General features: G+C 40.3%; 1 protein-coding gene across 1 annotated transcript in view; it reads right to left on the bottom strand.

The window, feature by feature from the left end:
• Positions 1-1,340: 1,340 nt before the first annotated feature.
• Positions 1,341-17,252, bottom strand: part of DAP (death associated protein) — a 58,221-nt gene continuing 42,309 nt past the window's right edge. The window contains exons 3-4 of the mRNA XM_065629998.1: positions 6,339-6,381; positions 1,341-4,158 (exon numbers count right to left, since the gene is read on the bottom strand). Of these exons, the coding sequence (XP_065486070.1) occupies positions 4,039-4,158; positions 6,339-6,381 (163 nt within the window). The 3' untranslated portion in view covers positions 1,341-4,038. The remainder of the gene's footprint in view (positions 4,159-6,338; positions 6,382-17,252) is intronic.

Raw genomic sequence — 17,252 nt, 5'->3', positions numbered from 1 at the left:
CTCTTTTACTGACAGAGTACATAATGTTAGTTGTAACCAGTCATATTTAAGCGTGTTTATGTTCTAAGGGAGGAGGTTTGTGAGCAAAGAAATTCAACTAAAACAGAGATCTATCTTCTACATCTGCTACATCGTTGCAGCATCTGACCAGCAACACCTCTTCCTGCTCTAGAAGTAACTGCTCCCATACTGACATTCTCACATTTTCTAAAATGCAATTAACATATCTTAATCCTATAACTAAAGGTATTGGCCTAGACTTAAATGTCATTTTAAACTGGATATACCCAAATCTGAAGGGGACATAAGAAATGATTTATAAAACCCACCTCCCTCCTCTGTGAAGATGATGAGTATTCAGAATAAAGTTATTCCAAAAGGACGAAAACGTATGTCCAACCCATCCCCTTCACCTTTGTATGAAACAGATAGCTGCGAATATTTTCATTAAACAGCCAGGAGCATGTGATGATCATACTACCATAGATAAAAGTACAAGTCTTATTTTTAAAGAGATCTGATGACAAAAGGGGAAACTGTACTGTTGAAACTCGAAGTAAATAATTTCTAATTTCGAATAACATTTGCAATATTGCTGACAGCAGGGCTATAGAACTTGCCATAATTGTGGACAACTCAACCAGCAGCACACCAGACATGTATTTTCCCCAAATTTTAATGAAAGAAAACATTTTTGAATAATGTAGCACATCATTATGTGAGTGCTGAGTCTAAGGATGTAACACTGGAATAGTCCCAGGGCAATAAATATATCATGTCTGCACTGCATCACATATTTTTTATATTATATATACACTACACATACACTAAATATAGGATGCTCAAAGTATTCGAAAGCTTCCAGAAATACTGTGGCCATTTCTCCAAATTCTTTTGTGAATCACTTGTGTTACGGCACACATTACGTAATTTTAACTGCAGTTTTATGAGAAGCTTACCACTTCTGATTACAATACTTTCTTTTCTGAAAGAAGATTAGAACTTGAAAAGCAATGGAAAATGTTAAATTTAATTTCCTTTACCATGCTGATTTATTAACAATCTTAGATTCTATAGCTTTGCAAAGATCCAGTGAGGATCTCCAGTTTTGTAGTTGAAAACAGCAACTCCCATTCTAGCTGGCAGGATCTAGTTTTTATTTTGAATGAGACTGGACTATCCAAAACAGCTCATCCACTGTGTCATAAAATTTCCTAATGAATTTCACTATCTATAAAATGTTGATTAGTCGTGCCACATTCTGTAATAAAATCCCATAAACCCCACAAAACTGCACCCTGTTGATTTACATTGTACTTACAGAAAAAACCAGCCCAATATACATCTTCATGCTTTATTGTTACAATATTGCCACATTGACGATTACAGAAAATTTATTTTGCAATCATTTCAAGATAACATCTGAACATCTCCTGTGCTTGCATGTTATTGTAACATACTTTAAATTATCAATAATCATCAGTAGGCAATCCAGATCACCAGTTACGATTCTTTATTTTGGGCATGGTAATGCTTTGGTAAGGACACCAATGTATAAACATGGATACCTGCAAACAATATATAATATGCTTTCATACAGTGACATTTTCTAACCATATAGGAATTCCTGCACTCTAAAAGCCACTAAAGCTATCTTGAGAGTCATACTGCATTGTACAAACTTACATACTCATCTAAGTAATCAAAGACAAAATTCAGGTATTGTCTACATATGTTGTATATATTGCATTAACAACCAGAAGCAGTAGTTTGTCATTTAAAAGCATCCATGTTCCTAAGTTTCAGTATTAGAATGGAAATGTGGTGTTGATTTCAGAAGACAGAAATATGTATTTCTACAAGCACATTCTCTGATTCTGTGTGATTTCTAAACACAGAGTAGCGGTACCCAGCCCCACCTAACTGTGTGCTCCTACACTGAGTTACGCTTCGTTTTCCACTGCAGTCGATGGAGTCAAGAGTGACCCAGCTCATCTTGAAAGAAACTTCCATTTGGTTGAAGACGCCATACCGAAACTCTACCAACTGCCTTGACTACATCAGCACTGACCACAGCTGCAGCACAGATGCTGCTCCAGATGTGGGCACAAGACCACCCAGCTCACTCTCAATCCAGCAGCTACCAGTACCAAGCAACTGTGACGATCTGCTTCATCGCTGATGCATCACTGACAGCTACTGGCTGCACCATCAACGAGATGCCACCGCTTTCTGTCCTGAATCTGCAAACGTTCCCATCAGCAAATTACCCCATGCAGATATTCCACGAGACTCAACAATGCTCCCCTTGTGAATGAGTTACTCATGCGTGAATCACTTGTACACTCATGAGTGGCTACGAACAAGGCCTCAGACGTACCGACAACAGAAGCAGAAAGTATATTTTACAAATTATGCATATTCTAATACAGAATAATTCTTATAAACAACATTTATTCCTTAAGGCAAGTATGGTTATTTAATTAAATTGAAAATAAGGACTGCATATACAGATTGTACATCCTTCCTTGGGTGTAGAATAAATATATCCATGCATATCCTTTGCAAAACATCATTTCCACTTCAAGCCTATGAAGAGACAGAAATGCCAGGTCCCTCTCACCCAGATGAAGTGAGTTATGCCACTTGTGAAATGGGCCATATTTCACATGATTTTTTTGTTGTTGTTATTTTAAATCAGCTACTCGGGGAATAATTATTTAATCTGCAGAAATTTTAAAAAGTATAGTATTTTAAAAACTCTCCTCACTGGTTTTCTATAGTATTTCATTTTACACATAAATGAACTAGTAAAATCCCAAGTGACCCCAAAACTTTCACTGATTTGCTAGGTGTATGTTTGCAGCATTAGCTCCGGTACCCAGTTTTTTGACATTATTAGAAGTTTTGCAAACCTAGAGAGTACTAAAGGCTGTACTGTACTTATAGTCAGTTAAAAACAGCAGTACGCTTAAAAAATGTAGGCAGAATGTCTAAAAAATTATTTTCCAGAGATGCGTTGCAGAAGGAAAATAATACAGCTAAGTGATTTTGAACTGTGCAGTCAAAAGATTTAAACTAATCTGATTGCTCTATTTGAAAAGTAACTCTTTTATACCCTCATGTTACTACTGTCCTTATTGACAATAAGAAGACTAGGAAAAAACACAACAGAGGCTGGGTCATAAAGTTAAACACATTTACTAATGATATCTCTTAATTTCAAACAGTGACCTCAAACTGTAAGTTAAAAAAAGAAAACATATTTTTCATCAGTTTATTTTCTTTAAGTTCAATTCTGGAGGGTCCTGAGTTCCTTCAGTTTGCTTTTGGAATTGAGAAATCAGCACCTCATAAAAATACAGCCCCAAATGTGACCCATGAGACCACAAATCAGTTGCTTACAGCAGCAGCATTCTTGTAACCCTGATTTCTCTCCCCTCTCCATACCCATAGACCTTCAAAGACTATGCAAGTGCAAAGGGGTATAAAGAAGATTCAGCTGGATTTCTGCCCACTTTAAAATGTTTTTGGACTCTTTTTTCATCTCACTAGTTGGAATCAGAGGGCACAGCTATTGGGGTGTGACACTGTAGGATACTGAAGACTCCAAGGGTTCTACATAATCAAGACAAACACCAATTTGTCTCAACAAACTCCCTCCAGATAGTCAAGGTACCAGTACAAAAGGGCTATTCTTCCTTACTAGCTTAGCATAAAAACTACATGAACTACCTGCTATTGCGACTCCACAACTAAAAGTACAAGTTTTAAGCTCATTAATCATACCAAAGTTTTATCTTGGCAATAAGAAAATCTTATTAAAAACCCACCCTTGATCAGCAAATACTTAAAAGAGAATTTTCCATGTGGGATAACAACTGAACAATGTCTTCAATTTTATTAACCCTTGAGAATTAAAGTAAAAGAAACAGCATATTATTTTAGTGATTTGACAGCGTGAACCCTAAAGGGTTTTGGTCTTATTTTGAAAACTTATTTGCTGACGGCAGTTTGGTTGAGATCTTGTCGGAGAGCTCACTTGCGAGGCTGGTGGATGTGCTGTTTGACATGTTGCGGGTGAGGAAGCTTTTCCACAGAAGGATGTGGTTTCTGATGAGCCACCTGAGCCGCAGCTGGAGGAAAGTCCTTATCGCCCTGTTCAAAGAACGCACCAGGAAAAATTTAAGAAATCTCGAAAGTGTACTTTCCAGTTCAAGTGTATCTAAGCTTTTAAAAATGTGAAGAGCAGATGGAAAACAGTGCTGCATGTTACTCTGAAGTCCCCCTGTACACATCCTATCTTGACATTCTTTTAGCCAGCTTCAAAATTTCACTTCTACAAGTTTCACTTCTTCCAATTACACACACCATTCAAGAATGCAGTATCTTAAAATGATCCAAGGGAAAAAAACCCCAACCCTTTCCTATCTTCAGGTGCTTAAAGGCTCCTCATGCTCTGCCACTTTCACTGGCTCTGTATGGTCAGATCTCCTTGACTTATTTGGTTTTCACAGAGCAACTGGTAAGAGAAGACTACTTCACCAGCAAGGCAAGGCAGCATGAAAAACTGCCTGCAGAAGGAAACCTGCTGCAGGAATGCCAGTTCTGTGGGAAGAAAGGTGGGATCTAAAACTGCTTTTGGCTCCAATCTTAGGGGTGGCTGGCTTTTAAAATTAAGATGCGCTTTTAGCCAGGTCTGCCAGTGTTAGTTCTCAAGTGCCACTGTTGGGCAGGGTCAGTGCAGGTGTAACCCTTATGCCACCTATTAACAACTCTCATTTTCTAGGGTCAGTCCCATGAGCTTTTCAAAAAATAATGGGAAACAACCGCTGCTGGTGCTCAGTGACGGTGGAGCAGAATAGCACCACAACTTCCCTCTGGGACAAACATAAGCCAGAAACTCCCTATATGCCATCGGCTCATGGGGTGACAACCTTACACAGACATATTTTTTATAATATTTTTTGTAGAGGTTATGTTTCAGATGGCCTGTTTCACACCTGACCCCATTTCAATCTACTCCAAGCTCTTCCTTTCTGTTCTGGCATGACTTTTTAAAAAATTTTAATCACTAGGTTAACTTCTTACATTTTTTCATTACTCCAAGTTGCTTCCATGCCTCTCTGAACCCTCACACCTTGTTGTCTCAAACAGGTGTTGTGAATGCAGCTCTTCTATGACTCATGGGTACCGTAACAGTTGAGTAGGCGACAGTCAGTCTGTAAGTACTAGCAAAAAATGCCTATCTTCAAATCAAAATATCGTAAAATAATTCAGGTTGGAAAGGATCCCAGGATGTCTCTAGTCCAACCTCCTGCTCAAAGCAGAGCTAGCTATCAGATCAGACCAGCTTACTCAAGTTGATTTTCAAGACCACTAAGGACAGAGACTGACTAGCCCCTGCAGGCATTTTCAAGCTTTTGCATGCCCATGAAACTGGGGGCCTGTGTTTTTTAGTCTGAGATTTCTTCTGTCACTCATAAAAAAATACCACTACCCTACAACTGTTAAAGTGCTATCAAAATTACTAAACATTAATGCAATAATTAGTTAGAGGTAAATTAGGCATCTAAATGCCTAAATAGATATCCATCTTGGTGCAGACGGAGGTCCAAGAAATACAGCAGTCCCTGTCTACTTACCCCTATGGGCTGGGGAAAATGGCATCAGCTCACTCTTTCCACCTACGCGATCTGACACAACAATAGCATCTTACAGATGAACCAACCCATTGCACACCCCAGTGGTGTTAAGGCCATCATGATAAAGATACTCATCACGTAAAGCCATGATAATACCTCTGTCACAGCACACAAGATATGAATTACTGATCATATGATTAATGGCTAGTAAATACTAATGATTTAGCTTATGGATTTCCAGGTCCTGCCTGCTGTTAAAATCCAGGGAATAACGCCTGGAAACCCAAGTACCTCAAGGCACATATAGCAGCTGAAGCACATGTCTTCAAACACGTATCCTTGCAGGCAGGAGTGTTGCTCCTCATCACAGATCAAGCTATAGCAGCAGATTACATGCAACCGCTTTCAAAGAAAACGAATGCAGTAATATCTAGCTTAGATATGAAAAGAAGATCCAATAAACTGAAAGTGCTAAAATTCAAAGTAAAACGGTGGAAGCAATTTCAAGAAATAATTTCAATTTCGCACAAAAAGAATGCTCAAAGGGAATTACACAAGTACACAAAACATTAAGCCTCTTCTCATGAAAAAGGAAGGGGAATGAAAAAGCTTAATTTTGCTCTGATCAGTGATAATTCTGGAAAGCCTACAATCACTCTCCTATGATTGAAATAAATTTAATGGTAATCTTACCCTAGCAATGACACCGGAAATGAACACCGTTGGTTTAGGTGGGCTGAAAAAAATAATAGAGATTATTCGTACAAATTATTTAGCAGGTAAAAATGAAAAGTATATCACACATACAATGCAAAAAACAAGTTGCTTTTTTGGCATTTAAGAAATGTTTCAAATAGACAACACAAACTTCCCCTTCAAATGACTATTGCCTTGGTATTTACTGCAGCCAAGAACAGATCTATAGGTTTTGGCTGCTATTCCTTCACATTAATTGTGACAGCAGTAAAAGGCTAGCCCAACAACACTCTGCTTCTTGCTTAAAGCTGAGAGTCTTTGTTTGTTTGCACTGGTTTCTTAATCCTCAAATTTTATATATAAGCTGCCAGCAGTACTTTAGGCTGAGTATATTTGTATTGCAACAATGAAAACTATAGTTGGACTAAACTTACTGCTATGATAGAGAATAAAATGAAATTCAAATTTATATCTGTCAATCAAATGGATTAAGATTCTGAGTCTCAGGAAAACAACACACAGTACTTTAAACCACAGATTCTCAAGCAGATATTTATCTGTTCTGTTACATAGGAGAATCACGTCTGCAATAAAAGAAATGTTAAAAAACGTAAAGCAAAGTCTGCCCTGCTTTTTGATTTGCAGACCTCCATCCATGCCAAATGGAACAGACTCTCCACAGCTGAAATTCGACTCTGAATTCACTAACAAGGAGGGTCTGGTTGAAGTGGTAAAGATTGAGGGCTGCCTTGGTTGCAGTGACCATGAGATGGTGGAGTTCAGGATCTCATGTGGCAGGAGCAGAATAGCAAGCAGAATCGCAACCCTGGACTTCAGTAGGGCCAACTTTGGCCTTTTCAAGCAATTGCTTGGGGAAATACCATGGGCAAGGGTACTTGAAGGTAAAGGGGCCCAAGATAGTTGGTTAACATTCAGGGACTGCTTCTACCAAGCTCAAGATCAGTGCATCCCGACGCGCAGGAAGTCAAGGAAGGGAGCCAGGAGACCTGCGTGGTTAAACAGGGAACTGCTGGGCAAACTCAAGTGGAAGAGGAGGGTTTACAAATCATGGAAGGAGGGGCTGGCCACTTGGGAAGAGTATAAGGCTGTTGTCAGAGGATGTAGGGAGGCAACTAGGAAAGCTAAGGCCTCCTTTAGAGTTAAACCTGGCGAGAGGGGTCAAGGACAACAGAAAGAGCTTCTTCAAATACATGGCAGATAAAACTAACACCAGAGGCAATGTAGGCCCACTGACAAATGCCTTCTTTGTCTCTGTCTACTCTGCCGGAGGCTGTCCTGAGGAGCCCCGTACCCCTGAGGCCCCAGAGGAAGGCAGGGCAATGGAGGAGTTTGCCTCAGTTGATGAGGACTTGGTTAGGGAACAATTAAGCAATCTGGACATCCATAAATCCATGGGTCCAGATGGGATGCACCCGCGGGTGCTGAGGGAGCGGGCTGAGGTCATTGCTGGACCACTCTCCATGATCTTTGCCAAGTCTTGGGAAATGGGAGAGGTGCCTGAGGACTGGAGGAAAGCAAATGTCACTCCAGTCTTCAAAAAGAGCAAGAAGGAGGACCCGGGCAACTATAGACCGGTCAGCCTCACCTCCATCCCTGGGAAAGTGATGGAACACCTTATCCTTGGTGCCATCTTAAGACATATCAAGGATAAGAGGGTCATTAGGGGCAATCGACATGGCTTCACCAAGGGGAAGTTATGCCTAACCAACCTCATAGCCTTTTATGAGGACATAACCAGGTGGATAGATGATGGTAAAGCAGTGGATGTGGTCTATCTTGATTTCAGTAAAGCATTTGACACAGTCTCCCACAGCATCCTCACAGCTAAACTGAGGAAGTGTGGACTGGATGATCGGGTAGTGAGGTGGACCGCAAACTGGCTGAAGGAGAGAAGCCAGAGAGTCGTGGTCAATGAGGCGGAGTCTGGTTGGAGGCCTGTATCTAGTGGAGTGCCTCAAGGGTCAGTACTAGGACCAGTACTATTCAATATATTCATCAATGACTTGGATGAGGGAATTGAGTGTACTATCAGCAAGTTTGCTGATGACACCAAGCTGGGAGGAGTGGCTGACACGCCAGAGGGCTGTGCTGCCATCCAGCGAGACCTGGACAGGCTGGAGAGTTGGGCAGGAAAAAATTTAATGAAATATAACAAGGGCAAGTGTAGAGTCTTACATCTGGGCAGGAACAACTCCAGGTTCCAGTATAGGTTGGGGAAAGACCTGTTAGAGAGCAGTGTAGGGGAAAGGGACCTGAGGGTCCTGGTGGGCAGCAGGATGACCATGAGCCAGCACTGTGCCCTTGTGGCCAGGAAGGCCAATGGCATCCTGGGGTGTATTAGAAGGGGGGTGGTTAGTAGGTCGAGAGAGGTTCTCCTTCCCCTCTACTCTGCCCTGCTGAGACCTCATCTGGAATATTGTGTCCAGTTCTGGGCCCCTCAGTTCAGGAAGGACAGGGAACTGCTGGAGAGAGTCCAGCACAGAGCCACGAAGGTGATGAAGGGAGTGGAGCATCTCCCTTATGAGGAAAGGCTGAGGGAGCTGGGGCTCTTTAGCTTGGAGAAGAGGAGACTGAGGGGCGACCTCATTAATGTTTATAAATATGTAAAGGGTGAGTGTCATGAGGATGGAGCCAGGCTCTTCTCGGTGACAACCAATGATAAGACAAGGGGCAATGGGTACAAACTGGAACACAGGAGGTTTCATTTAAATCTGAGAAGAAACTTCGTCACGGCAAGGGTGACAGAACACTGGAGCAGGCTGCCCAGGGGGGTTGTGGAGTCTCCTTCTCTGGAGACATTCAAAACCCACCTGGACGCCTTCCTGTGTAACCTCACGTAGGTGTTCCTGCTCTGGCAGGGGGATTGGACTAGATGATCTTCTGAGGTCCCTTCCAATCCCTAACATTCTGTGATTCTGAAGCCTGGTCAGCATGAGGGATCAGTTTCCCTGGGCCAGTGATCTATTGAACCGACCACCTCTACATGGAGGCCAAAGTGCAGCTGTGTCTAACAGCTCACCCATGGTGGTGGGCCTTGCAACAGTGCCTAAATTATAAATACTCAGCAACTCCAGTGGTCTCCTGCACAAGTAAACCCATACATCTGCATGGGGTCTGCAGAAGGATGGAGACCAGGAGGTCCAGAAAATCTCTACAATAATGATAATACTTCTGTAAGAAAACCACATAACCAGAGGCACTGAGAAGGGAAGGAGGGTGTGGAGATGAAGTTGTGCCTCCCTCTGAGCACATCCATAACCAAGGACTCAGAGCAGGTGGTTCACTAATTGGAGCACAAGAAGAGTCCCTACTCTGTGATGTTATCACTGACAAGGTTGGAACAACACAAAACAAACACAAATCAAATGATTTATTGGAGGAATGATAAAGATTATTATGATGCGCTTTACAGCTACACAGCTTGTAAAGATTTATTTATATGATGCTATGTAAAATTAAGGTAACAAGCAGTACAGTATTAGACCTTGATATAATGGTCTAATAAATATTGCCTGAGCCCTGTTTAAGTTATGGTTTTGCTACACAGTCTCTGAATACCCTAGTTTTTCAATAAGACTCATCACCCCTTCAAGAAATCTTTGGAAAGTCAGAAGGAAAAAGACAAGAATAGAAAAAGGGAGAAAAGAAGGAAGTTCTGCTCTAAAATACCTCCATTTAAGAGTAGCAGTGATGTTTCCTGCACTGAGAAAGAATATTGATAGCTATATTAGACTTCTTCAATCTAATCTTCTGTCAGTATAAACTAATAACAAGCAAAGATCAATAGGAAAACACTCTCATTTTATCCTAATCGTACTGAGTCAATGAGTATGTTACAGTTTGCATGGGATTTCCTGGATGCTGAGTAACAAACTCAAAGAAATAACTCTGTCTGAGAAAACACAGATGTACTGCAGTGGCTCAAGGTACCATTCCTAAACTAACGCCATGACATTATAAAGGAAAATGACCGCAAACAGAAAAAAAATGCATGGCAAGTTATTCTTCAACCATACATGGAATCCGGCTTTAGTCACACTCAGAGAAACAGTTGATTGTTTGATGTCACATTATTATTAATATTGTACAATGAGAAATTCAAATCAGATTATTTTTTTCCTGATGTTCTTACTATGACCTTTAAGTGTTCACTATGCTTGGATGATGCATGAAATTCAAATAAATGTTTCCCAAAAAGAGCTTGTATTTGCTGAATGTGCTACGGCCTGTCTGCCTAGCACCAGGCTGTATTATCTGCTGTCTGTTCCATAATTCCTACTTTAAAAACAAGACAAATGCTCCCTGGTTTTGGCCAAAAATGACACCCAGAAGGAATCTTGAGTGTAATGGCTGTTTCAAACACAGCTTTTCCCACTGCAAATCATAAAAGTCTTCTCGGAAACCCAACTATCAACATTTAAAGGACCTGAGTTCACTTTGCAAGTGCCAAGTTCCCTGGGTACACAACGAATCTGGATAACATTAAAATATTTGATACTTTTTTGTACTTATTTTACTTAGTTGTATGTTGCTTTGTCTAAGGAACTAAGCTGAAGATCCTACAAGGAACATTTTCAGAATTAGTTAAAGCTAAAAATCCAGTCTGAGATTTATGCTCCAGGTAGCACTGCGGAATCAGCTAGCATATTTTTATAAACAAGACGAAAATCATCAGTACCATTTCCCTGGTAAAAATTATATCCTTCAGATATAAAGCACTTGAACCCTACCATAAATAACATATTTAGCCTTGGTTCTTGGGACTGTCTTCAGTTGTACTGTCTTAGAAACAGGACACTAATGAGGACTATCCCACGGGTGCGTGTAAAACGCCTCACACTAACTCACCTAAGGTTAATGTGGAACATTTTAAGATAGCACAGGGCAATTCACTGACACATCAGGAACAACCAAACAGTAAACCAGAGTTGTAAAAATGTATCTACATCTATACGCAGCTGAACAGATATATCCTTCACTTTCATCCTCTCCATGGCTTTTTGATCGGACTCTTCTTGTGTTACGCTAGACTTCCAACTTCTAAATGGAAGAACTAATGGGAACACTGATGTGGCTTCCAGCTCAAACACCTCTAACCTTCATCCATAAAGATCTTCTACAGAAACCCCAGGATTCGTTTCTGGCTGACCTGAGTTCCCACACTCAGCTGCAGCACATGCTGTAACGAGGCTGCACCTCTCTACTTGACTAACTACAATGGCAAAATGCTTCGTGCCTATGGAAGATACACCAGCCTCTTATGGAGTTCATTATCGTGCGTTATTCTCTAGCATGAAAAAAAGACAGAAAGCTGGCCAGAAATGTGAATGATTGACTGTGTCTATGTTTATGTTCTATGTTAAAGCCACTGGCTTTCCCCTCAATTTTACTATATTGTCCCAGAAAAGATCTTTAAAAATTTAATATTATCAGTTATCTTTGATAATCTATAGAACCAGAATCAGGCTAGAGCATATATAATCACACATCTATGCTACTGAAGAAGAAGAATTTGACAGAAGAGAGAAGGTCTGGATATGCAGTCACTGATTCACACTTCAATTCCATTCTTAATGAAAAAAATTTTTCTACAAATTAACTTCTTCACAATAAATTGCATCTCTGCTGCCAGACTCTCAAACCACTGGCTTTTGCAGACCCAGATTAGCTGCCAGGACCATAAATCTGTAATTGCACTCTGGGACATCTACTGGGATTGCAGTGTTGCAACATCACTCGTTATCTCTCCCAAGTACCCACCGAAAATAGAAACAAAAATGGGGAATATGCACAGGCTATCATCGCTACATTTGAAAACACTTTCAAGTGCTTTAAATTCTATTGGTGTTTTATGCAAAGCACAACCTACATTCCCAGTATTTTGTAAGCTGTGATGGTTGCTTTGAGGATATACTTAATCTGATGAAAATCGGTTTGACAGATGTTGTTTTGAAAATTCACCATTCCTTTGTCTAGGCATCAGTAAACAAGACAACGAAAAAATATTACCTTCTGACAAAAACTGATTTTGTTTATACATATATGTGCTTTAAATCTATTTAATACACACATTTATTTAAAGTTAAATAATAGCCACAGCCAATATTGTGCAAGGAATACAATGGCGTGCTTGCCAAGATTGCTTAGTGTGTGTGTCAATACTTCCAGAGCAAATCTTTATTTTGTTATAACATATGGGGAAAAAAACCCCACATCTGTTAAGATCTGAGTGTTGAAAGAACTCACCCTGATTTTATATGTGCCATGCTGCTAAGAATTGCACCTGTTTAACATCAGACTCTCTACTGGATTAATTTGTCCTGATTGTATTCAAATAAAATAAAGATTTCTATTATTTCATAATACATAGCTGGGATAAGATCTTTATCTGACATTGCAAGTATATCACAAAGAAAATGGAATACTTGAAAAGATCATTAACTAGATGAAATGAGGCATGAATAACATTAAAATCTCATGCTTTCACCTTAGAGGGATTGGTTGAACTGAATTCTGACAGACATACTGTAAAGACAAACACAGTGACATCGGCATTACTGTGAAATCTCCCACAGGTCACAGAACACACCCAGGGCAGATGAGTATTTATCCAACTCCATTTAAAACAGAAAAACAGAATAAATTACTTTTCTAAGTTAACGGGCAATTTTATAGTCATTCATTGTACCTATCTATATATCCAGTGCATGCGCGCACACACGTGCAGAGGCTATGCATGTATAGATCACACAGATTCATAGCTGTTTAAGGGTGGTCCCAAAGGCAGGGAAGAGCGCAGCACATTCCCACAGCCACGTGGGGGACGAATGCCCGCAGCCGCTCTCCCGTTTGCAGCATCTGAACCGCCGACCGCACCGTCACCTGACAGGATGGGTCCGGATCTGATGCCGGTTTCCAGCGGCGGGTTGAATGGCAGATTCCATGTGGAGAAAGGGCTACGAGCATCGCTCACAATGTGATCCAGAACAAAAGCTTATGTTTAGAGTTGCCTAACCAGGAAACAGAACCGTGCACATGCATCATCCCTTTCCACATGTACTATAAAAACTCCTCAAATGGGAAATGGGTCTTAATGCGGCCAGCTGGTATAGAAGGCTAGTGCTCCATGTTCACTGGTGATTAGAAAAAAAAAAAAAATGAAACCAACATGCTAAGACAAATTAAGAATGAGAAAAAGCAATGGTAAAAATAGATCCTCACAGTATACCTCATTTAAAATACTGTATTCAGTCCAGGAACACCATAAGTAAAGAATTAGACCAGAAATAAAAGTAGAAAAAATAGCTGAGAGAGCATGGAGAACCTTCTCTCTGAGCAGATAGCTAAGAACTATTTGCATACGGTGTACAAAAGAGTGAAGAATATTGTTACCATTTACCTTTGTTATAGTAAAAGTAGAAAGTGACACTTGAAGAAAATAAAGACATACATTTAAACCTAATAATAGCAGATAGCTTTAAAATACCATAGGATTAAATGCAGAACCTCCTGAAAATAAGGGAGCATCAAGATCAAAAGTTTAGTGAGATCCAAAACCAGAATTAGACATGTATATAATGCAAACCCATTCACATCAGTTATATTAGAAATGCGTAAAAGTTGTATGAATGCTGATGCTCCAGGGCTCAAGTTACCTTTAAACTGATCAGGACTACAAAGAAATCTCTTCTGTGCAGAGGTTAAACTTGGATATTACCCTTTCTGTCTTCCAGATATATCTGATTCATCCAAAATTCACATACGTACTGTAAATCAGGGTACAAGCATAGGCCCAAGATTCCCAATATGCCAATATTTAAAACAGGTTAGCCTACTTTAGAAAGGACAGAACTACACAGATGCAAGGCTTTTGTTAGGCTAGACGATTTTTTATTTAAAATAGGTTAAAAAATGTTAAATACTTTAAAATATAGTAAGTTCATCTTCTAAATGGGAATGATTCATATTTGTCTTTTCATACTCATGGGAATGAATGACATGTCTTATCACTGGTGATCACCTTTTGCTGTTTAAGTGGGCCTGGCAAACAAACATATGAAATATATTAATAACAGCATGACATGTTTATCAAAGACTTAAGAACCACAGATCACATCATAATTTTTAAGTACCAAAGAGTAACGGTGGAGTTTGAAATTTGGTGTTTCCTCCCTTTAATAAAGTCACCCGGTGGGATGTACTGCGACTCATCGCTGGCCTCCAGCTGTGGAAAGCAAAGGAGAAATTCCCGGGACAGGCTGGGAACTGAAGAGGCACCTACGCAGAACCCGGAGCTGCACTCAGCTCCCAGCACCGCGGGGCACGGGCAGCGTGCGGGCAGCGCGCACCCCCTCCCACCAGCACCACGAAACTGCAGGCACCTGAAAAATGAGCAGAACCTTCTACTTGCCCCTTATTTCCTTGCTCATTTCCAAATAAATATATCATTCGCTCTCGTTAACAAGTTGCTTAGGCAAACAAAACGGAAAACCTATATAAAACAGTACGATTTGCAGTTACCCATTGATCCTCCCACTGTTACCTAATTAGAGCAAGTTCTGCTATTTTCTACCTTGTCCTGGCATGATATTCACTCTGTGAACAGAAGTTCTCCAAATATTCTGAGCAGAATTTGATCTACAGTCGACAAAACTTCAGATTTTAATCCTGCCTCAATCTTTCTGGAATAAAAAGCACTTTGGCCAGTTGTTCAAACCACCCAGCTTAATCTTCAAGGTTGCTTGGGAATTCATATTTTCTCTTTGTGAAACATGAAAGCAAACTAGTCATAGTTTCAGTCTAATGCCTCTTTAAAGATGTCCAGATACTTCTTTATAGGGTTGCTTATTTGAATTTACATAGTTGCCTTTGATTTTGGCATTGTCTGCAAAAACAAATTCCAAGATGATTAAAAACACACTGAGATGATTAAAACCACATTTCTCAGCAATCGAATAAAACTAACAAGCACACTGCTCATCAGCTTGCCTGAAATACTTCCCCATTGGTTATTTAGGTTATTAACTTTCTGGACAGAAAAGGAATAATTAGTCTGACTGACTACCAGAGGGAAATACTCTCGCTGATTGCATGGGGACACACAGTATCTGATATTCTATAATAACTTATCCTGCTGAGGTCATTTATTTATCTGCCATAGCTTTCAAACCTTTAAGATCACCCACAGGATGGCACTGTTGAACCTCTGAGTATTGTGTACAGTAAGTAGGGAACAACCTCAAGGAAATCCAGGTGCTGTGGCAAATACTACAACAAGTAAAAAGCAATACTTCCCCTTGATGCCAAATCTTGATGAAATGCAGTACGTATATACACGCAACACAAATCCATTCACATACATACAGACACTACTTTTTGGAAAACAATTTTCTTGTCTCTGTGTATAAGTTCGTGCCCTGATATACCCCATGAAAGAGCTTCTACTCTGCGAAATTGCTCCTCTTCATATGCAGGCAAAATTAATGTGTTCGATGGAAGAACTCAATGCCCTATCAGGAAATTTTAATGACTATTTGTTTTGCTATTCACATACAAGCAAACGAGGTGTCCTGATCTTTTAATGAGGTGGTAAATCACTGGCCATGCTATTTAATAGCAACTGACTGACATTCATTGTTCTTACATTCACTGTTAATGTATTGCAGCATATGGCCTGACTAATCTCACCAGTCTCTCATTCATCTTTGTTTTTAGCACATGTGTTAACCATAAAAGAAAATCATTTAAGAAACATATGCACATCTCTTATCTGCATCGCTGTACATGACATTGCTATCAGAGAGCAAATTTCTCTTTCATGCCTTCTTCTGATCACAAAATGAAGATTTAAGTATTTCACCTTTTCTACAGACTCAGAGGATTTAGAACTAGTCCATAATTCTCCAACTGCTGGTTCATTTATTAGGGTTCAACCCTGTTATCACAGTATCTACATTAGCTCCTAGTGAACACCAGTGACAAACTTCCCACAGGCAGCAACTGCAGCACTAGCCCACTTAATATCTGTAGCCACTTAACTGTGGAAAAATGAGAGCTATGAAAACTGACATAAAGCAAGCAGTAGTTAAATGGTGACACAGCTCAAGGGAAACTCTAAAACAAGCAATGAAGTAGGATAGACCATAAGCATTTGCGAAATGGCCAGCACAGGCCATGGTGCAAAGGGGAGAGAGGACCAAATATTCCACATACGAGTCAAATGCTGTTGCGTATCTCTGTGCATATTCCCACGACAGTAACACACCTCCATACTGAAAATATCGCGGCTGTGGGCCTGCACTGCAGAGTCTCAGCTCGAGACACATGAGCCAGCTGTGGCACGGCTGTAGCCCCTCCATCTCCCAGCAGAGGAAAGATGGAGTGGAACCAGAAAAATGTCATGACACTGTACTGGGAATACACAATGTGAGTGCAATGAAGGAGACACAGAAGGCAGGAGATAATGAGAAGGCGAAAATCTTCTCACTCTTGCCCAGGTGAACCTGTGTTTGTCTCAGAGACACACAGCAGTGGCCCAGAATTGCCCAGCCTTTCCTGTTAGAGTTTGTATCTGAATCTTGCTTTCCGATGCCTCGAGCCACTAACTATTCAGTAGATGTGCACCTCTCACTCTTCTGCTTTGAACAATTGCAATATCACTTATTACCGCAAGCTACGTTGCAGATACAAACTCAAATGTGCATGTGTCTGCACATGCATAAATGCTACATCATCTTCCACAGCCACAGCACCATGGCGAGGAATCCTCTCAACCCAGTTTTACACCATGCATTCTGCATGGTTTCCGTTCTGCAGTTGCACCCTACTGTTATGTGAAGCTCTCCAAAGCAAATGCATAATAAAAAAATCAGCATTTTTTCACTTCCGTGG

Source organism: Caloenas nicobarica, chromosome 2, assembly GCF_036013445.1.
Source record: "Caloenas nicobarica isolate bCalNic1 chromosome 2, bCalNic1.hap1, whole genome shotgun sequence".
Taxonomy (NCBI): domain Eukaryota; kingdom Metazoa; phylum Chordata; class Aves; order Columbiformes; family Columbidae; genus Caloenas; species Caloenas nicobarica.
Note: the sequence above shows the minus strand (reverse complement) of the source record. Positions and strands in the feature narration are given on the sequence as shown.